At 35.3% G+C, this 23,579-nt stretch overlaps 1 protein-coding gene across 2 annotated transcripts in view; it reads left to right on the top strand.

Annotated features, from left to right (window-relative positions):
• CCSER1 (coiled-coil serine rich protein 1) overlaps positions 1–23,579 on the top strand; it is a 1,053,060-nt gene that overhangs the window by 552,360 nt on the left and 477,121 nt on the right. Inside the window, exon 10 of one of the 2 annotated variants that reach the window (XM_087826567.1) lies at positions 19,456–21,761. The exons of the other annotated variant lie outside the window; for it this stretch is intronic. Within the exon in view, the coding sequence (XP_087682693.1) occupies positions 19,456–19,515 (60 nt within the window). The 3' untranslated portion in view covers positions 19,516–21,761. Of the gene's footprint in view, positions 1–19,455; positions 21,762–23,579 lie in introns of those variants that run through there. 2 annotated transcript variants of the gene reach the window in all.

Genomic DNA, 23,579 nt, shown 5'->3' with positions numbered 1-23,579 from the left:
AATTAATTACTAGATATATGCATAGAGAACTTTATGTCAGTAACTAGAGGTAACTGTAGTAATGGACTTTAGAGCATTTTGTATGGAAAAACCTGGGGAGGAAAATCTTTAAATAAATTAAAAATAAGTAAAGCATTTCAAAAGTGATGACTAGTGTGACTATTTGGAATATATGATTCATCAGTAATTTTTCTATGACTATGATATGTTTTTAGTACTTTTCCATATCTATTTAAAATTAAATTTTTCACATTTTCATATGCAATGACAATAATTTATCTTTTAATTTGTAATATTTTGCTTGCATTTTCTCAGGAAATATAGTTTGGCATAATTTTTCACACAAAAAATTTCTACATACCCACATAGAACATTATACCTCTATAATTTGCAGTAATAGTTGTCAGAAAAATAATGAAATGTCTTGTAGAAATTTTGCATGTTATGGATGATTCTTATACTCCCTTCTTCCTTCCTAAAGATGCCAAATACTAGCCACAATTTTTTCTTTATGAATCATTATGAATCATGTTTTAGTGATATGCATGTCAAAATATAAGAGACTTCAAGTATGCATTAATGCAACTTCTTTGGGAAGATAGGTGTTATTGCACATTTTGCTTCAGATAAGAAATAGAATCCTTGTAAGACATTCATTATAATGAAAACTATTAAAAGAAATTTCTGCACATCCACTACAGTGAATAAGTTCAAAGTTTGAACAATAAACTACTCTATCCTGTAACAGATTCATCAGGAGACTTGAAACTAATGTTATTGTACAATGTGCTCTGATTTGAAATGCACATGACAAGAATTATTGAAAAATAAATTCAGAGTGTCTCAGCGACGGCCTGTAAACACAATAGTTTTTGTGGTGAAGGAGATTGTTAAATAAATGATGAATGTGTCTTAAATAATCAATGCCAATTTAACCTCTTTCACCTTCCTCTGTCTGCACAGGCTTAGTTTATTGAAAGATCAAAGAATAATTTCTTAGGTGTCACTTGTGTTATTAAAACAGGGTAGAAGATGAATGGATGTAGTCAAGTAGCAATGTTGCCGATTGTAAGATTACATTGAGAGGTGGGGAAGATCCTTCTGATTACATCAACTGTATAAATAGATGCTTCAACATAGCACATAAGCTGTCTGTAAACATTTTATAGTTTGAACTACTGCAAATAACATTTTGGTTTAAATAACTGAGAATGAATAGACAACATGCTGCAGTGAAGATTTTATATTCTGACACTGAGAAAATTCAGGTATCTTGATTAATTTGACATCTTTGTAAATAGATTTGTTTCTTTTTAGCTTCCTTGTGATGTTCTATGAAGGTTTTCCATTTACATGCAGCTAATGGACTAAGTGTACATGTTCTTGACAATTCCTGCCTGAACAGGGAACAGTCACAGGGTCTCTTAAGGTTGCTCTTTTAAGCAAAAGTACTAACATTTTAAAAGGGTTCTTTTCATTAGTGAATGATTTATACTTAACATCTAATAGTGTTTACTTGTTTGGAACTTGCAACGTTTTGTTTATATTTTCTTTGAGTTTTGAAATTTTTGTATATGTCATCAAATATTAAGTTATTAATCACTGTTAGTCTAAATACCATTAGTGGTTTTCATTTGCCTATTTAAAATGGACTGAATTGTGGCATCACCCATATTTTGTCTCAGTCACATATGAGTGAAGCATAAATCAGTTTGGAAATGTATGCTCAAAACACTGTGTGCTTTTGAAATATTTTAGCACATTTTCCAAAAGGTGGGATTTGCTTTATAAGTACAGTTTTCTACTTACATGCTAGGGAAATAATAATACTAATACTATGGCTACGCATTTTGAAAAATCGCTCAATGCAGTTGTCTCTGTATTCTCAATTTATGCTACTTTTCTTAGGTTTAATTTTGGACGTCCTCCTGGCACAGTTAGTAGTGCATAGGGAGTTCTAGCTAAAATAGTTTATCATGTAAGTAATAAAAATTATTAGTTTTTATTGTAATTGTTTTATTAGCTATTAGACAAAGCTGTTTTCTATTATGCTAATGTATTGTGTCAGCCTATGGCTTAAGCCCAATTCTAAGAATTAAATAACTCTCAATTAAGCTCTCATCTACCTGCTAATAAACTATAGTTTCTATTTTGGATCCATTTGTTCCTATCATCTTCTTTATTCAGCATGTCTGATCATGCATCAACATACCCCAGCATTTGGTAAATGAGAGCGTCCCCCACATGCTTTATTTATATTTATTTATCTCACATATTTCTGTTCACTATTAAAAATTTTTAAAAATCAGGTTTAAAAACTGAATGATATAGCTCAAGTTTTCATTTAAACTAGTTTTTCATATTACATTAGGAAAAGTTCAGACAAGAATATTGATTAAAAACAATGACAGGAAACATCATTTAATGGAGTAGTCACAGCCCCTGCAATGGTGAATTTCCAAGGGCATCACTTTTGAAAATTCCTACATGCATTTCTTCAACAAATATTACTAAGTGCCCCTTCTATGTACTTGAGATACATCCTTTAATCAAACAACAAATATGCCAGTATGGGCCTTGGGTTTTGTGAGGAGAAACTTACAACAAACAATAAATATAAAAAATAAATAAATTATTTAGTACATTAGAAGGAGCTAAGTGCTATGTAGAAAGGAAAAATATCCCAGGGTAATTGTGAATGCCAGGATGGGGGTCAAAGGTATGTTCAGAAATTTTAGACAAGGTGATCTATGCAGGTCTGAGGGTGAGACGTGAGACATGAAGGTGAGATGAAAATCACATGTAGTCAGAAATCCTTTTGTGATACGTGCTACATGAAAACCTTCAGTCAGTAAGAGTAAATTGCTTTACTTGCTGCCGCCCTAAGTAAGAATACCTGGCTTCACTTAGAGGCTGCACAGTATGGGGAAAAAATGCAGTCAGTACCATTAAACCCTGGAATCAGACCCAGTGCATTAAGAGATTTTACACCTGGGAAACACAGACCACCCGAGGCAATAGCCAGCTCTGTGCTCTCAGAGCATGCTCGCTGGAATAAGCACCGAGAAGAGAGCTGGGGACGCTCACCCACGCTATGTCCAGTTGCATTTGCGTTCCCCCTTTTTTGCATCTACTCTCGCTACCCTCTTCTCTGTGTGCCACTCTTCTTCTAGAGTCAAATTTATGTACTTTATTTTTAAATTTATCTTTATTGAAAGTATGACAGGTGTCCCCCTTTTTATTTTTATATTGATTCCCTCACCTCCAAATGTATGTACTTTAAATGTATAATTAGTGTCAGTGTAAGAAACGTCCACCTATAAGAACTTTTAGGAGTTTATTTGAACTAAACTGAGGAGAGTTGCAGAGAAGCAAAACCTCAACAGACTGATAAAATGCTCCGGAAAATGGCAGTTTTGCACCTTATTTTATATATTACAATCCAAAGAGGGGGCTTACGTAGGTTACATGAAATGCATTGGTGATAGATTATGTAGGCGGGAGAAAGCAGAGTAGAGTGAGGGAGGATCTCTGGGATTGGATGAAAAATAAAATGATAGACACGTGCTTCTTTTACATAGGTGGGCACAGGATAGTTAACAGCCAACAATTGATACGGTAACAGTAACAATGAGGGGATTTGTGGTCTCTGCTCTATTGTGGTGGTTGTGCATTGAGGGATTCGGGGACGGAAATTATATTTTGTTATTCCAAAGGCATGTTATCAGGTATGTTATCCTAAATGCAAAAGGACAAGAGACAGGCTCAGTTGAAGTGAAGATTGACCTGTGTTAGGGAGAAATACCACCCTAGGAAATGACTACCCACCATGAACTGATTTTAGCTAGAAGGTTTTAATTTCAGACCATGCTGTGTGGTTACTTTTGGTCTCTGAATGTGTAAGGCCACCGTGCAGGCCTCCCATGAACTTCTCAGGTTTAATATGTGGCCCCTTTTTGTCCACGTTAGACTTCATTGTATATTAGTGCATCCCATTTAGCAAAGGTGTGACAGTAAACAAATATAGAAAGCACTCAATAATAACTTGGTGAAAAAGAAATACATTAACAAAAAGACTCTGTCACCATTTTGATACTAAAAAATCTATAACAAATCAGTATGTGTTACTTTATTCACAACAAAAGCTACAGAAGTGCATATTGCTATCCTACATTTTATTTTATATTATGTTGTTGTATCTAACACATTTTTAAATGACTACTTTGTGCCTTTTAGAACAAAGCATTCAATGCAGATCAGCCTAGACAGCCAGTAATTTTAAGTGACAACAGGCAGTTGCCTTTACGGTATTGCATTCATTGAATGCTTCTTTGTGAAACCCTGAATCTTTATCTGGGAGCCAGATCATTCTGGAATGCCTCCAGGTCTTTAATTCAGCTTTCCCTACAAACAATTAGGTAACTGATAATTCTTTTGTTAAGAGAATTTGTGATTAAAATCTTTATGGGGGGAAAAACAAGGCTAGGTGTTTACTATAAAAGCTCTTATAATTATAAAAATATTCATTAAAATGCAACAATAAGAGAACAAACACAAAATATTTTGTATAGCTTAAATTATGTAGGGAAAGAAAAATAACTTTCTCTCTACCCTTCTAGGTTTTTGACTGAGACCCCTCGCCCCCATAATAAGTGTCAGATTAACAGGAGAAAAACAGAAATTTAGTAACATGTATACACATGGGAGATACCCAGGAAAATGGAGTAACTCCCCAAATGGCCCAAGTCACCATCTTAAATAACATCTCCAACTAAAGACAAAAGGAAAATGTTGTGGGGGAGATAGAAGACCATTATGGGGGGTTACCAGGAAAAACATGGAAAGCAAGGTTATGGTTATAATGCAAATTTAAGTGGGTACCTTCTCTATTGATAAGAGTTTTTAGACATTAGTTATCCTACTTTTTCTGGTACTGAAAGGGGAGACTTAAAAATGGAGTTTTCCCTTATAAATGTAAATGTCTCTTACAAAAGGTAACTTTTTTACTTACTTTTTAGAGCTTGTCCTATATCTGCTGTTTCTTAAAAATAGCCAGCTCAAGATAATTTATAGGTCAACGAGGCATATTTTGGAGTGTCAAATTCTGTTCCCCTTCACTAGCTTATATCTTCTGCCACTAAAAGAACTGTTAATGATTTTTTTTTGGGGGGGGAGGTGTATAAAAATATTAGGTTATTAGCATTTTAATACACAAATTCAACCAAGTAAATTTTAAATCTAATTGGCTTTATTAAGCAATTCATGAATCTTGCATCATTCCTTCTATCAAGTAGAAAGGCTGTACCAAGTATTGTAGAAATGGAAGTTTTGTTTGTTTTGTTTTTGTAATAGGAAGAAGGGTGGGGCAAGGGAGCTATTTAACAAAAGAAAAGAAATGATTCTTTTTAGACCAGGGCACCATTTGTTGGGAAATGGGACAGCAAGGGAATTTATCCTGCAGATTCCCTCTTTATAAGGGGATGGCGAGGGCTCACAGTACAGATGACCTTATTGGTGTTAACCAGAAAATGCCAATCTGGGTAAGATTATGTTTCTGGGAGAGGTTGAAACAACAGTTAGTGGAGATGTTATATCTAAGTTTGGTTATCATGGACTTTAGCGCAAGTGACACCATTTTAAGTCTTGTATTCTCCAACAGATATTTCAAAATAAAGATGTAAAGTGTTTTCGTAATAAATAACTGTAAAGAGGTAAAGAAAAAAAGTTTTATAAATGTTTGGCTTCATACCAAACAGGCATTTGAATGAGTATTTTCATAACGTTGCATTACAGAAAATTTCTAAAAGTGAACCACATGTAGCATTAACCTCATGCTCTATAAAGTAAGAATACCAGGAAATGATACTTTTATGGGCCACCACATTGTTAAGATGATAATTAGTACTTTACATTTATAATGCTGAATTACTCTAGAGAAAAATTATACCAAAGAGAGTATAATTTACAATTTAGAATAAAGACTTCAGATTTGTCATTATTTTAATGGTTTCGTGCTTACAAATGAATTTATAGATTTAGATTTAATCCATCAAATTAAAGGAAATTTTGTTTAAGGTATAGTTTAATATAGAGTAATTTTTCAGGAAAAAAAAATTCTAAACAGTTTTATCATTTTTTTTGCATTGCAAAAGTATAACCTAATAATTGGTTAATTGTTCACTTTTTAAGCCTCAGAAAAGACTAATGTGGAATTGAAAATACAGTGTGTTTTTTTTTTTACTTTCACATTTTAAGAAACACTTAATATTATTCCAAAAAATGTTACTTAGAAGTCTTTTTTAATTATTGAGAAAGTTTCTACAAATCCTAATTGATTGTTGAAAAGTTAAAATCAGTTGTGCATGGGCAGGCTATATAGCAATCTCAGATTGTGAATAAAGAAAAGTTGAATTTATTTAAAGAAAAGGCAATGGGGGTGGGGATATCCAAAGGGAGGAGCTACATAGCACTGAGCCAAAGGATACTGGGCCCATGATGGCAGCAAAAATATACTTAGGACAGTGAAACAAGGAACGGCATAGAAGCAGCAACAGGAGAGCCCAGGCTGGGCTGCGTTGGCTCCCTGGGAAGTCAGAGAGAGGGGGCCTCGGAGACAGGTGCGGGGGGTTAGCCTGGGATGAGCTGCTGCTGCCCTTTGCCCCCCAGGTTGCAAGTCTTGCGGGTTCCCTTAGAGGGAAGAAGGGGGAAGGAGATAGTGCTGGCGTGCTCTCTCCCCTGGGGGAGAACTCACATTGAGTCCTTTGTCCTGAGGGTATCTATCTTTTATCTTTTGAGGGAACACCAGTAATCACTCATTCTTAGGCTTTAAGCAATAGAAAACTAAAAGGAACTTAACAAAAATTGTAAAAATATGCAAAAATTACTTGCTGTATGTGTGTTATTTCCTACTTTTTTAAGTGTTATTTCCTCCATCTTGATTTTTTAGTATGTTACATGTATATAATTATATATATAAATATATATGTATTTACATATATTTTTTGCATTTCAAATATAATGAATATTATTTTACTATAATATTAATAAGTTTTTATTTCATAATTTAAATGACTGAATATTATTCAATCATGTAAATATTAAAACTTTTTTTACATTATTTTTTTCCTTTTAAAGAATAGCATTATTATATGGCATAATCCCATATAAAAGAGACTTTCAAAAAAATCTAACAAAATTGTGTATGTTTTTTTCTCTCCACTCAGCAGTGCTATCTCTATAGATCTACCCTGAACATGCACATTCATAGATACAAAATAGCATCTCCATAAGGATTTTCCTAATGGCCATTCTTTATAATAGCTAACAATGAATACAACACAAATGGCCATCAATAGAGGGCTATTTGATAATGGCTTCTATTCACAAAACAGAGGTCTGTAAAGCCCCCCAAAAATCCAGGAAGTCAATGTTCTGATACAGAGTAATCTCTAGACTACATTAATAAGTGAAGCAATCAAGCTGTGAAACAGTTATGTAGTATTTGATTTTTGTAATACTTTGTATATGTGCAAATAACCAATAAAAAACAAAACCAGAATAATAAAAATGTTTACCCATAGGGGAAGCAAGAGAGAAGTATGGAATAGCTCACAAAAGATGACAATAAGTTGAAATTTTTTTATTATATATTTTAATATAGTTTTCATGAGAAAAAGAAAACTAAAAGATTAAAATCCAGTTAAAATAAACTTAATTGTAAATCAAATTGCTATCATAACCACAGTGAAAAAGCATTTTTCCCCCTCTATTTTTTTTCATCACCATTTATCTCCACTATACCCTCTTCCACCTCCACCCACCCCTCTCCCCACAACAATCGCCAGTCGCCACACTGTTGTTGTCCATGTCCATGAATTCTAGGAAAAAACATTTAAAAAATGATTTGGAACCATTTCTTTGGTTGTACATCTTTAGTTGGCTATAATCTAAGGACAAAGGAAACTGCAAAAAAATCCAAAACTTGACTCTGTATTAAAATTATATCACTGCTGTAATAACTTCAAAAAATTTTTTTTATTGATTTCAGAGAGAGGAAGGGAGAGAGGGAGAGAGAAACATCGATGATGAGAGAGAAGCATCGATCGGCTGCCTCCTGCACACCCCTTACTAAGGATCGAGCCTACAACCCCGGCATGTGCCCTGACCTGGAATCAAACCATAATCACCTGTTTCATGGGTCAACACTCAACCACTGAGCCATGCCAGCCGGGCTGTAATAATAATGTTGAAGCTATTTATGTATGGTGTAAGATTCAACTGATAATTCAATTGAACTATACTAGTACACAAGGTATTTCAGAATGAGAGAAAAGAAATATAACTATGAAAAGAAAAAAAACCACACCTCTGTATACGATATTCAGATAGAAACTATCAATATGAACAAATAACTTACTAAAGAATGTATTTTAGCTCTGCCCACTGAAAGAGTATAAAGCAGTAGTCAGAAAAATCTAACCTGAAATGACTCAGGCTTATAGGCCTAACTTTAAGTATACTGTAAAAATAGGAGGTAGGTGGATATGTATAACAATACCATACAAGTCAACAATCAGACAAATCCCAAGTGAGAAGTATTCTGAGACAACTGACATATACCCTTAAAAAAGAACGTGCCATTAAAAAATTGGGGGATTATCATTATTAAAGAGATTTAAAAGGAATAATGGCAATTGCAATGTGTATATATAATTGTGCATGTCTGTGTGTGTGTGTATGGGGAGAGAGAAAAAACAAAAAAGCAACTAGGGCAACTCTTAATTACTGACTTTAGGTGATAGCTATGCAAGTGTTAATGGTACCAGTGTTTCAATTTGTGTGTGTGTGTGTGTGTGTGTGTGTGTGACATGCCTAGAAGTTTTCCCAGTAAAGGGAAAGGCTATTTCTAACCTTTCTTTTTTTTCAACTTTTTTATTTTATTTTTTTAATTAGAAGCAATAGTTATATGGCATTTACATGCATGTGATACGTGGTACAAGACTAAATCTTGGGTTGGGCAGTTCAGCAGTAACATGTATTTGAAGTATATTTAAGTAAATTTGAATAAGGATAGCTATTAGATAACATGAAAATATATTGGCATAGAATGAAGTCATTGACTGGGAGAAAAGCAGGAAGGATGGTAACTGGAAAAAAACACAGTGTACTGTATGGTTGGTCTCATTTTGGTAAGGAAGAAAATGAGAAAATGAATATACAAAAGTTGATGGGATTACTTCTGGTTGTTAAACGGAATATGGCATTTTATATACTCATTTCTGCTAATCTCTTTTTCTCACATTTTGCAATGAACACATGTTCCTTTATAATAATAATACATTTGTAATTTCAATGTAGAAATATATTATTTAAAAAGCCAACTCTCCAACACTGCCATAATGATATGAAATTGTGTTTGTACATTGTATTTAATTTCAAGTACTTACTTTCATACAAAATGAAATAACTTGCAAAAATTTTAAGGAAACAAAGTTAAGACACTTCTCTTCTGAAATATTATTAAAAATGAATATTCAGTGTTGGAATTATTTTTTCTAATTTGACAATATATTGAATGCATTATATTTTAAAGCCCAAGATGATCTAATTGTAACTGATTTTCTTAATTTACAATATTCCCAGAGTGGTTAATCATAAAAGAGAATTGTATATTTCAAATTATTGTTGTCTTTACAGAGTTGTCACAGGGAGCCATTTATTCTCATTAGTTGAGCTTTAATATTTCTTTGCAGTCTTCTCTTTGTTCTACTAGCTATAAATGACAGAGAAATAGTGGGGTTTGAGTCCTCACTATATGGACAAGTCCTAGAATATTATAAACTTTTATGGTAAGTGAAATGTTAGTAGTATATATTTTAGTGACATTTGTGTCTCTGCACATACTCAAGCTATTATATTTTCCCCTTCATTTTACTAACATCTTCTAGAATATTAAAAGATAGATCTGGATTAGAGTTTTATTAAAAATATGAATGTCAGGAGGCTTAAAATACACTTGTCAAATGACAGACCTAGTACAACTTAGTAATGGACTTCATGCCCTTTATTCAGGAGAAAACAGTCCATGGATTTTGGAATGCAGTGCCTTATAAACACTACCTAGGGATTTGGGGCAAAAGTGAATTTGATAGAGTATTAAAAGCAGCAGTGCGAAACGGCACGCTTGGCTAAGAGGTCGGGGATTTCCTGGTAAGGCCAACAGGTCATAGGCCCTGTTTTCTTCTGTAAAGTGAGCTAGCTAAAGCTGAGTTGGAGGATTGTGGTTGGTGTATGTTAGGTTTCCTAAATGGTGAGGTGTTTCCCATAAGTGTGGGCTGACTTAGTTTTAGATTTGTAAGGTGGCTTAGGCCACCGAGGCAACCTCCATTCTATGGGTCCCAATATATAACTTCCCTTTATCAGTTGCCCCCTTCTGACCAATACTGTCAATTGTACTAAGAGTTGTACTCAGAGTATTGATCAAAATCTAAGTTATTAGTGCCATTCTGAGCTACACTTTGTTGACTTTGCAGTCAGGCTGTATCTCCGACTGGGATTCATATGTTAGGACATTAAGGTGCCTGTCCCTGAGATGACGATTTTCTTCATCCCTCTTTTAGTATTCTAGGCAAAAGGAGGTTACTTGTCTGTTGCTAGCAGCTGCATGCATGCATTTAAAGCCTTTGAGAGAACACAGTGCACCAGGGAAACTTTTAAGAGAACCGTACGCAGGATAATGCCCAACATTTGGAGGGCACTCTGAAGCCACAGTCCCCACAGCCCAAACCAACTATGATCAAATCCGTCAAAGAAAGACTCCAGTGAAGGAGCCTCTTTCTTAAGCCAACTAGCTTGTTCTGTGATCTCTTGTAGCTGAGTCTCGCCTTTCCCAGAAGTGTTAATCCAAGTGCAGCAAGTTGTGTTGGCCACAGAATAGACGCCTTCTTGCTCACCTAAAAGATAACCAAGGGCTATCCTATTATCAAGAGCAACTTTACTTAGAGAGTCGAGGGATTTTTTGTTTGGCAGCAATTGCTTTGGCTGTATATTCTGCACTATCTTCAAGAATTAAGGAGAGGGTCCTTATCATAGTCTCATTTGCACTTACACCTAGCCCAGGGAGTAGGTGTCTGACCCAGGAAGTGAATCTTGAATCATGAATGCCTCCTGGTGATTCCTGTTTGGTTCAATGATGCAAATTGGTGGTAGCTGACCACTGAGAAGTCTCAGTTTGATTGTGGAATGTTGGGAGTACAGTTAGATGATGCAAATGATACACTCTGGTTAAGCATCACCTATCTAGGCATTCATAAATAGACCCAAGAAGATTTTTCCTTAAAACTGCTAAAAACAAAAATAAACCCTTCTGGGACACACCCTACTATTATTAAAGTAGTGTTATTAATGGATTCATTGGCTGAGAATTTTTCATTTGCCCAATTAAGCATGGATCAGTTAGGCTTTATTGCATTGGGGAAGATAATTTTCTATTCTAAAATAAAAATACTAAATTTTTTGCAGAAGCAAGTGCTTATAGAAAAAAATTGCAGTTCTAGGCCAAGGGCAGTTTGTAGCTGATAATCATGAGACCGTGTTGGTGAGAATGTTCTTAAAGGTATTCCTGTCTGTCTGAGCTCCTACAGTTAAGACAAGAGAGAGGTTAAAGCAAGGCACAGGATGTTCTGACTGTAAAAGCCAGACTTTGTAATTAACTTCTAAGGGGAGTTGATTGTAGTTCATGGTGACATAGGGAGTGGAAGAAAAATTGGGCACAGGGAGGACCAGGGTGTATTTAACATCATGGACAGATCAGAGTTTTGAAGGACGAATCCTGCAGTCTGAAAGGATAAGCCCATTAGAAGTGTCCTAGGAGACATATGGATGATAGCACTAATTTTCGAGGCCAGTGCCAACATAAAGGTAAGAAGGAGCAAAAGGATGGGTTTTACGTTTGAGGTTAAAGTATGAAGTTATGATTTGGCATCTTGGGTGGAAATAGTCTATGTGAGACAAAGGCTAGTGGTGAGAGTGCAAGCCCAGGAACCAGGTCATGCCCTCTTTATTTGAGAGATGTGGAAGCCAAGGTCCCATCCATCCCTGAAGCTTGGCTTCTGTGTTGGTGGTAGGAGTATTTTTTTTTTAATTTTTGGTCTCTTCAGTGAAGCCCAAATTTCAGGTTGCAAGGAGGAAGATTAATGGAATCTGGGTTTAGAAGCTCTTCCTCAACCTGTTGGAAATATACCTTGGTGAAATGCATTAAATATTTTCAATATTGTATCACTTCAGGATAAATGAGAGAAGTGTCAATATGAGGTTTGACCACAAGGAACATGAGTCTTCCTGTGATAATTTCATGAGGAGTTAATTTGTGATTTCCATTTGGTGTGCTCCCTATAGTCAGTAGGGTTAAAGGTAGATTTTTAGGTCATGTGAGTTCTGTGGATCCTGAAAACTTTGGTAGTTTAAGTTTGAGCATGACTTTGGTTCTTTCAACATTTTTTGATGATTAAAGATGGTTTGGACAGTGGTATGGAGAATCTCCACCTGGTATGGATAATCTTATTGAAGTTCTGTACAATTTGTCCAGTGAAATAGGCTCTTTTTCTCACTGGAAATTTCTCTGGGTATCTCAAGTTGGGATAACATGTTCTAAAAGTGTTTCTGTTTTTTTTTTCTATTTGCTGTTTTTGCAACAGAAAAGGCATCAAACTTTCTATAGGGGAAGGCCTCAACCCATCCATAAAATAAACAAACAATAACTAGTCCATATTGATAACCTTGTGCCAGAGCAATTGAATGGCATCCAGTTGCAAGTATTCAAGTAGTTTCTTCAGGGGTCGAGTTATTCCCCCTGAGACATGGATGGTTTACCAGGATTATGAGTTTTACAGGTCTTGCACAAATGAAATACTTTAGTTGCAGCCCTGCAGCAACTTTGCAACCAATATCGTCCCTTAATTTGCATTATTTTTTCTGGGACATAAGGTATGGGGTTACAGCCACCTTGAGGGACTCTGAAATAACCCGGTGGCCTTCTTGACTCTCCAGAGCTTGGAGGTTTCATTGAATTTACAATTACTTTCCAGTATTGCTGTTCTTCTGGAGGGGAAGTAGTTTGTTGTGAAAAGATGACCTGTGGTGTAAAAAGTTGAGTTAGAAAATTAATGGGTCTTTGGACTCTGCAGTGGATTTCATCAACCTTGGCATGCAGTGGCTTTGACATGAAAAAATGTCAATCTGCCTGGCTTAGTTCTTTTAGCTCGAGCCTCAGTCTTAATTATCTTAAATTTTAGAGGGAAGTAAAATGTCAGAGAGAAGTTCTTTTACTTGTTCCTATTTTTAATAGGAGTGCCGCTTAAAGTTAGAAAACCCCTTTGTTTTCATAACATTCCAAAACCACATACTGCACCAGAGGCGTAGCAGCTGTGGGTGTCAGTGTTAACTGATTTTCCTTTAATGATTATGCATGTGCTGGTCAAGGCAAATAATTCCACCTATTGTGCTGAATTGCATTGTGAGAGAAGACTTCATTCAGGAAACTCATATTCAGTAGTGACTGCATAACCAACTTGATATTTTCCCTGCTTATTTTTGGTATAGGACCTGTCCACATATAGAACTGAATCTGGATAATACTCTTTAAATCGAGACATGGGGAACTAATTGGAAAATAACCTTCTCGCAGTCACGTTCTCCTTCCTTACCTGAGAAGGGAAGTAAAGTAGCAGGATTAAGGTTGTGTTTAAGATGTATGTAGATGGAGATAAAAGTAGCTCATAAGTAAAGAGTCTACTTGAGGAAAGATGTTGAGTTGGAGCTGAATTTAGAAAACTCTGAACAGCCTAAGGTGTTTGGAGATAAATACAATTTCCTAAGGTCAGATGTGCTGAGGCTTGTGCTAACGTAGCTTCAGCTGAGACCTCCTGAAGACAGTCTGGCTAAGCTCTAGCTAGTGAGTCTAACTTTTTTTTTTTGATAGTTTACTAAACATTGACTCACTGGCACATTTACATAGAAGGCGATGCACCATGTGACACTGTGATATGCAGTAGGTCTCAGTCCTTCACCTTGGTCCGAGTTGGGTAGGCCCAATGCTGGGGGACTTGGGAGGGCTGGTTTAAGGTCATTAAATGCTTGTTCATGCTTCTCTTTCCATGGTAGGAGTTCTGGTGTGGAAGTTTTGGTGAGTCCATAAAAAGGGGAAGCTGCCAAGGAAAAATTAAGAACCCAAAGCCGTAAATATCCTGCTTGGTCTAAAAGCCCACTAGATTTTTTTTTGGTGTGGGTGTGTGGTAGATTTTGGAAAGTTTAGTATCAATTGCATATACTTTGCAAAGAGTGAAATCTCCTGAATGCTTAAGTCATGTCCTAAACCAGGAACAACCTGTTTGCAAAACTGAAGTTTTTTCCTTTGAGACCTTGTGGCATTTATTTGCCAGCTGTTGGAGTAAATACGGAGTGGGGCAAAAGTAGGTTTATCGTTGTTTGTATGGAAAATAATACATTAATAAATAATAATACATGAATAAACTCTTCTTCGATTACTCACAACTATAAATCTACTTTTGTCCCACCCTATATATTAAGTCTAATTTAGAGGCTTCCTGAGTGATAGAACATGTTGTAAAACTGAGGACCCCTATGGCAATCATAAGGTGCTTAGATGTTGATAGAGGACTTGGGAAAAATAGGTGGGAACTTCAGTAAATTCCTGAAGCATTACAGTCCAAATATATTGGCAGCTGTTCCATGTAAAGACAAATAAATATTGTCTATTTGGTACCACAGGGATGCTAAAGAGAGCTGAACGTAAGTTTACTACTGTGAATCACTTAGGATTTGTTAGAAACTGTGGTAGTAAGGTGTGTGGTTTGGGTACCCCCAGAAAATGAGGAATTATAATTTTACTTATTGCCCCTAGATCTTGGAAAACTCATCTCCTTGCCCCTTTGGCTTTTTAATTTGGAGAATAGGAGTGCTACAAGGGCTGGTTGGTGCAAGGGAGAAATCAACTTTGGGAAATCAAAGATTTGACAGTGCGGGTGAGCCCTTGCACAGTTTCTGCTTTTAGTGGATAGTGAGGCAATTTAGGCAAAGGTTTGGTAGATTCCGCTCAGACTTTTATGGGTTTAGCACTCTTGATTCTCTACTATCTGTTAATGAAGTTACCAGAGAGTCTGGGGAACTTCAGATAACTCCAGAGTCTCATAGGGTGACTCATCTTCAATATCATCTATAGCAAATTGTATGGCACATAGTAATTCTGATTCAGACTGGTCAGAGAATTCAAGGGTTATTTCTCCATTGGGAGTGAAATTTGTGCCCTTGTAATTTAGGTAAAATACTTTGGCTGATTAAATTCAAAGGTTGGACCACAAAGTCGAAAGGTATAATTGTAGGCGATTAGACTGAGGGTCAGTCATCTGGGCTGATTTTAATAGGTAGTCTCCTTGTGTCTTATTTGAAACCCCCACTAGTTTATATATTTTTTCACTTGGAGGGGTGTTGCTTTAAAAAGGTGGGATTCAGCATAGGAAAGGTCACTTCTGTATCTACTAAAGCTGTACATGTTTCTTCATTTATTTTTATTTGAATTTCACTGTGTTTATTTAGAGGGACTACAGAAAGCAGTTTTGTATATTTCCCTAGGAGCCCCATCATTGAGGTTGTTTTGAAAGTATGGAAGATGGGTTCGGCATATGTTTCTTTGGGAACAGTTTCTTTTCCAATATCCTGTCTGTTCAGAGATGTGACATGGGCCTGAAGGCCAGGATTGTTGAAGTCAGCTCCCTTAAAGTTTAAAATGATAAGGTGGCTTGTTTGTTGGCTGAGACCCTTGGAGCTGGAGGGCTGTGGGTTTTGTGGCTTTTCTTTTCTGATTCTAAAATACATTCAAAACATTCAGCCAGAATACAAACTTCATCAAATTCATGACTTCCCATTCAGGTCTATTATGCCGATCATACTGGCTGAGATCTGGGAAGAGGCCACTCATAAAGAGGTACTTGAGGGCAAATTGATTTGAGGAAGTTGTTTCAGTAAAACCTGAGTGTCTCAGAAATAAGAGATCGAATCTTGTTCTAAAATCTGCTACTGATGCATCCTTTTTCTGTGTACAAAATTGAACAAGTGTCCAATTTATTCTTAGTGGAAATACTGTGGGAGTAGCCCTTAAAAAATCTTGAGCCATTTTGTGAGCTCATCTAACATCTCTGGCGGTAGCTTGAGCTTCTGATCTAAGGTCCTCTGTAGGTTTCATCCAGCCTGCCTCTCTAACCATTTTCAGGACCCACCAGAATCTATATCAGTTGGGATAGGTCAGGGAATCCTGGGTCATCAGCATTAATCAGGATTCTAAAATCCTTGGTAAAGTCTTTGAGGATCCTCCTTTGGGTTAGGGAAATCTTTGCTATGACTCATAATTCAGCCTTGGGCTCTGGTGTAAAAGTGATTTGGTTTGGAGAGTAAATTTACAAGGGGCATCCTTGTCTTTATTAGGGTTTTCTGTTTGGCCTAGTTTTAAAAGAATTGAGTGATAAGATCTTCAGAATGGAAAGGGAGCTCCAACCATGAGCTGAGAATCTCAGGGTAGTTAGGAAGAAGGGAAGTGAGAGGATGGGGTACAGTAGGAATTAGAGTCAAGGTGTGAAGTGTCTTCTCTGAATTTTTAGATTTCTGTTTTTTCAACTGCATGGTGACTTCTTGCCATGAATCATTCAGAAACACAATTTTTGACTCAGAAGCTTGCACGTGAGCATACCAATCGAAGGAATTATCCCATTCTTCTTGTTTAGTGTTCGAACCTCTCCTTTCACCGTCTCTTCACATAACTTTGGCGAGGTTATAAGAGCCCCAAAATGGCCACTGTAATTCTAAATTATCTGTGGTTATTTCTTGCCAGTGTTTTAGGGATATACAATTGTTTTCACCTTATTTCTTGATCATAAAAAGGACCGGAGTTCTGAAAGGCGTGTCCGTGTTTTCTTTAGGCAGAGAGGTAGCCATTACTTTTCCTTGTTGAAACAGCGCTTTCTAAGTCAAGAGAGTTCCTGAGCCTGGCCGCCTATGCACAGTTCCGGAGAACCTCTAAGTCTCATTGTGGAAATCTGGAGTCTTTCACACCCCGATTTTCCAGCTAACAAACAGTATCATCGAAGAGCTCAGAACACAAAATAAATGGAAATTGGTCTGAGAGAAGCTTGCAGCCGACCCTGGAGGGGCAGCAAACCTAAAGGGCCCTGTGGGTACCGTCACCTGTGTCTGGGAGCCACCCCCGGATCTTCAGCAAGTTTCATCAGACTCCATCCTCACTGCCAATCTGTCAAATGACAAAAGTATACAATTTAGTAACAAGTTCGATGTTCTTTATTCAAGGGAAAAGTGATCCGTGAATTGGGGAGTACAGTGCCTTACAAGCAGTGGAGCCTTCTTCCGAGGAATCTTGGGCAAGAGCAAGTTTTATGGAGCATTAGAAGCAGCGGCACAAAGTGGGTCACGATTGGCTAGGAGCTCAGAGGTTGCCTGGCAAGCCTGGCAGGCCGTTTCCCAGGGGAAGGTGAGCTAGCCAAAGCCGCGTTGGAGGATAGTGACTGGGTTTGTTAGGTTTTCTAAACAGTGAGGTGTTTCCCCAAAGCGTGGGCTGACTTAAGTTTACGTTTGTGCTGTGGGTCAGGCCACTGGGGCAACCTCTGTTTTGTGGAAAGCAGGATTCCAAATTTCTAAAATACGTAAAATATAAAAATACATTTCCTCTGTCTTTTCACATTGTTTCAACTAGCATTTGGGGAACAGGTACTGAACATCAGGCTTCTTTTAAATCTTCGTTAGTCTTGATGATTCTGCAGGCTATTTTTTATAAATATGTTTGGTTGGCAAATACATATTGCACCTGTATATAATGTGCAGTAGCCCTGTGGTTACTTTTGTCATGAGATATTTCACCCTTTTTGTGTATACAAAAAATAAGGGTGTTCCAGGCACTGAGATTGCAGCACTGACTGATAGACAAGTTGCCTTTCTCCATAAACTTCATATTCTAGTGAAGACAAACAATAAATTGGAAATGATAGAACTAAACAAGAGAATTTCACAGTGATAAGGTCCATAATGGAAATAAGCAGAAAGATGACATTAAGAGGTGGGTCAGGTGAAGAGGAGATCTTGTGCCTAGAAAAGACTCATCAGGGAAGACTGCTCTGAGGACGTAGCACAAATCAATATGCAAAAATAAAGCAAAACACCACACAGCTTACGTTGCATGATATTTAAAACGCTCTCTCTTTTAATGGCTCACTAGGCTTAAATAATAAAATTCACATTCCTCAAACCAGTGTCCATGGCTGCTAAAATGATACCCTTCTGTGTGTATGCAACTTTAGTTTCTACTGTTCCTAAACATAAACCTTTTGTTCCAGTTAAGCTGCTCCAACATAAATGGCTATATCTTGTCTTGGTTGTTCAGTGTTTCGGTTTGTTTGTTTTGTTGTTTTTAACCATTTTATCTAAATAAACCCTCCCCTATAATATATCTTTCTTTTTGGACCAACCTCCAATCTCATATCCTTGATTTTACCATACAAACTGGGAGTAATCTCTCAGATCATAGAACTTACTCAGTTATCAGTCCAAAATAACCTACTATTTCATAATTGTCAGTACTATGTATTATCAGTTCTCGATACAGATTAATATATATGTATAAATATACACATATGTGCACATATATCCTGTTTATCTACATGCAACCTATCATCTTGTAGTATGCCTCATCTTTTCTATATTTATATCTATCCAAATAAATTCTATCTTCCTTGGGGCAGGTACCATATTTTTTACTTCTTGGATCCTATATATTTTTTTAATCTACATTATCTTAACACTGGAGTTTTTTTTTTATATAATATGAAATACTTTTAAATATTTTAGTTTCCTGTCACTTAAAACTGCAATAAAGTATGGAAATTTAAAAATAATAATAGCTGCAGATTGAGAAAATTCTGTTGGGACCTTGTGTTTAGGACCTTGGATTGTAATTAAATATGGTTTATCACAGTATCAGGAGAGCCATGTGAAACTTATTACTTAATTATTTAATTTTCCTGAAGTTTTTTATTTAAAGAATACAAAAAGGAAAGAGTTGGGCAAAACTGTTATTTTCACCTCTACAAAAACAAGGAAATAATAAAATTTAGTTCACTTCCCTCTTTCATTTTGTCTTCGATAGTAAAGCGTATTAATTGGAAGTTGGGAGCCTGTAAGCATTACTAATATAAATATTTTTAGTAAATTTTAATAGCCAATTTTGACTTAGAATATCATAAATAGACATTTTATGTTGGTCTGTGTTTTTTATTTAAGTGTTTAAGCATTTTATATGTTCATATTTAATTTCATTTTGTTTTGTTTTATTAATTTGATGTCATTCATTTATTTATTTTTGTTTTTCTTCTTTTCAAGGCCCTGTGGAATCCTACATGCACTGAAGGTTTATTTAAACCACTACATATTTCCACCTAGGTTAAATCAGTATTTGACCATAAGGACTATATCACAAATCGGTGACATATTAAATGTTGAATATAATCAATTTTCCATTCCATATGTTAGCTATTTCTCAAAGTATGTAAGACAGAAATGTTTCCATTCCAAATATTTCACCCATTTTGCATTTGTACAAAATAGCATAAAATACTGATGAAAGTTTTAACTAACATACTCCTTTTCCTTATTGTACTTTTAAAACAAAATAGACTTTTACTTAAAAATTATCTCTATGTGCAACTATTCTAGGATGTAATATTCCACTTGGCAGTACATATTTTTTGTTCAAGTGTCTCATCCATATCATTTGTCTCTGTGCTTATAGTCTTCATTTAATTTCACCACATATTCTGTGTACGTTGGGTAAGTTTGAAAACAAAGCTTCTAGTTTCCCCCATCCCAGTGGGACAGTTTCTACTGAAGAACTAAATTACCTCTATTTTTTTCTTGCATTAAGATAAAAAGATGAAAGTAGCATGTCTTCAAATGGAATAATGACAAGTCTTATTCTAACTATAGAAAGCAAAAACACTGTATCACTAAACAGGTGAAGAAAGTTATTGAATATGGACCTTACATTGTGGGAAGTTTCTTGAACGTGTCTTAAATTGCAGCCTACCTCCTGGACTTGGCGTCAACACCAGATTTTGATTTGTCTCTCTATTGACTTTCTGTAATAGTTCAACTTAATTATCAAATGGCTAGGAAGCAACGAGGCACTTTTGAACATTGTAGTTTTTTGCAAGGGTAAGTGTCAGAGCCCAGAGCGTGGCTCAGTGTTGTGAGCAGGGTACAGGGAAGCGGAACAGCCTTAGATCTAAGGAGCAGAAAGTAGGTTTTACTGAGTTCTCTGTTTTGCAGAGAAGCAATGAAATAATCATGGTTGATGGTGGTAACATTCAGAACTGTGTTATAGAATTCCTTAAATTACTGGGATTATTATGTAACATGTAATATGCATGACCAAATGCTGGGTATAAACCATGGTATTAAAATAAAACTGTAAATGTATTTACATGAAAACACTGTATGTCTCCTTGTTGACTTTGCCACTTAAAGCACTCTTTTATAATTCAATATACAAAAAAAAACCTGTTACTCTAATGGTTTTCTAGAGTTTATTCTTCTATCCTATTTGTATTTGTTTCTTTTTATTGTCTTATTTTACATTTGAAACCTTTAAATGTAGATAATGCAAGAAATTCCATCACCTACAAGAAAGCACTTCCCTGGTAAAGATTTTTATCAGCTTGAATGTTCATTATCATTTTGAAGAAGAACAAAAAAAGAATTCAATTAAAGGTATTTTGACCAGGATGCAAAGGGGAAAAACCAGCAACTTTGTATTAGCAACTAGATTAAGTAAATAAAGAAGGTATTTTTTGCCTCAAAAGCAATGTAGCAGGAGCTGTCAATACAGACTTAAAAAAAAAAAAAAAGACACCTACCTCAAGATACCATTTTTTGGCTTGGAAGCCCCCCTCTTTTTTTCATTTATCTATTTATTTTGTACTGGAACTTGGGCATCAGTGAACATGTAATTTATGGGTTAATTTTACTTTCATGGGGAAATATATTTAGATTTTCTCACAATGTTTATTATATAATCTGTCCATTTAGTTATAAAATGTTTTGTATTTATTTGATTACATTAAATGTGAATTAAATACGGGGATAAACATGGGGGTGTTGTTATTGTTTTTAGAAAAAATGTACAAGAAGTGTTGTAATTACTGTACTGTATCTCAAGGTGTGATAAAACTAAGCTTGATAATTATTCCCCAAGCAGAAAGAGGCATCACAGTGTATCCGACTGTTGCAGATAGTGCGACTTTAGCACTTATTGATGAGAGGATACAATATGCGTTACCATTAGGCCTGCAAGGTTGTCTGAAATACTAACAATCACTAACAAAAGTAAGAGATGGACAAGCTTCATTATATTCATTTTCCAAGTAAGAAAGAGAAATTTGAAGAGGTTGAGTGACTTTCTCAAGTTCATGTAACTTTTCTAACAAATGCCGAGTCACAGGTTGTGCTCGGGTATTCCAGGTCAAAAGTCAGGGTTTTGTTTTGATTTCTTGATTTCAGAATGCTGGTGGATTGCACAATTGCAGAACTCAATGCAAATTATGCATATATTACAAATGCAAATATAGAGATAATTATGTACTGTATATGTGTTATATATTATTAAAGATTGAGTGTCTCTAAAACCTGCATTATGGACCAGAGATCATTGTGATTATGAAGATTTACTATGTGAATGCCTGTTTAAGATGTATAATATCTGAGCTAAAGAAATAATTTTATGATAGTGAGAATGATTTATTTAAATATAGAAAAGTGCTTAGAAGGAAAACCATGAACACTTTTGCTAGATATTTTAACAAATAACACATATTTTATTTATATTCTAAATCATCCTGAAAATTTAATTTGTAATGCCCTGAAATATATGCAAGTTAAGTGTTTTTATTTATCATATTTTTAACTATAAGCAACTTGTTCTTCTTGATTAGGTTTATGATATTTAGTTGTTTTAAAATATTTTTAGTAACTCTAAAATAAGCACATTATTATGCACATATGATTTTCATTATGACACATGAAAACCTCCTTGCTAAAGTGTTTAAAATTTCATAATTTTGTATAATTACCTGGATTTGATATTGTTTTAAATGTTTGTTTAGAAAATAAAATGCACTTCCTTTTTTACATTTAACCTGCTGTCAGAGGCAGGAATGTCTAAATTTAACAAAGGGATACTTTTCATGTTGCATTTTGTGCCTATTTGTCCTTATAAGACTCTCTAAATATAGTTCAGCCTATCTTAATTTTTTATATATAGTCACTTTTACTAAAAAAACTCTGTGTTGCTTGGTGTTTTGGTGGTGGTGGTTGTTTGGTAACAGTAATCCCATTATGATATGCTGAACCTTTTAAAAAAACTGTTAACAATATCATATATTTTCAAACATACCAGTTTCATTTGATATATGTAGTTGAAAGATATCACACGTCAAGGATAGATTGACACATGTATCTTCCATTGAAAAGAAGTGATATTCTTGACATTGATAAGCATTAAGAACTGTTAGATTGTCCTTTGTCTTGCAAGTGATGTCTCTTGAGTGTCTGAATTTGCATAATACATTTATACTATAACTGCAATGGAGAAGAGTAAGGTAGGCTGTAAAATGGGGGCAAAAGAGGTGTAAGCGTTTCTTATTTTTTATCCCAAATTAAACATTGAGTATATCTATTGGGTATTCTCTTACCTCTACTTTATGAAAGCTTTTCCTTGTTTTCTGTTTGAATGCTGCATATTTATGCATCTATAGGAGTTTTATGACCAGGAGGCTCAAGTAATAATAAAATATATTTAGTTACTGTTCTTAATATCTGAAAGCTATTCATTGCATCCGTAATTTACAAACATTATGATCAGATTACACACTCATGTATGAAATGAAAAAACTCTCATTTTAAAGTTAGGTTTTTCAAAAAGGAATCTGATAAGGAGGAGGAATTTGTAGGTAGCATGAGCATTCCTAGGGAGGAAAAGAAAAGAGCTTCCTGACTTCTGGGAAGAATAATAAATGAAAGCTAAGTGAATTCTGATGGAGAGAAACAGGTATTGCAGCAAGGGTAAAGTCATCATTGCCATAATTCCCACTAAGGTTCAGTTTAGTTTTTTTTTTAAGTGTTTAATAAAAAATAAAAATAAAAATGACTCGAGATGAAGGGTTCCTGTACCTTTTAAGAAAGAATAGCCAATTGCTTAAACTTTGCGGAAAAATCTGGAAGGCTTGTGTACTAATACATTTTGAATATAATGATCAGGGAGAATAAATAAATATATGGCCTTTCTACTCAGGCTCTTGACAGAAGTTTCTTCTTCATAAGGCTGGCACGATTTCTGACCTGGAAAACGTTTTATGTGTACTTTTTTTTCCCACTAAGAATAATCGAGTAAACATGAAAAAGCACGTAACTTCATTTGGCAATGAATGTGCTACACAGGTTTTAATTTTATA

Source organism: Miniopterus natalensis, chromosome 1 (genome assembly GCF_054644295.1).
Source record: "Miniopterus natalensis isolate mMinNat1 chromosome 1, mMinNat1.hap1, whole genome shotgun sequence".
NCBI classification, from domain to species: Eukaryota; Metazoa; Chordata; class Mammalia; order Chiroptera; family Miniopteridae; genus Miniopterus; species Miniopterus natalensis.
This window is presented reverse-complemented; position numbering and strand designations above follow the sequence as displayed.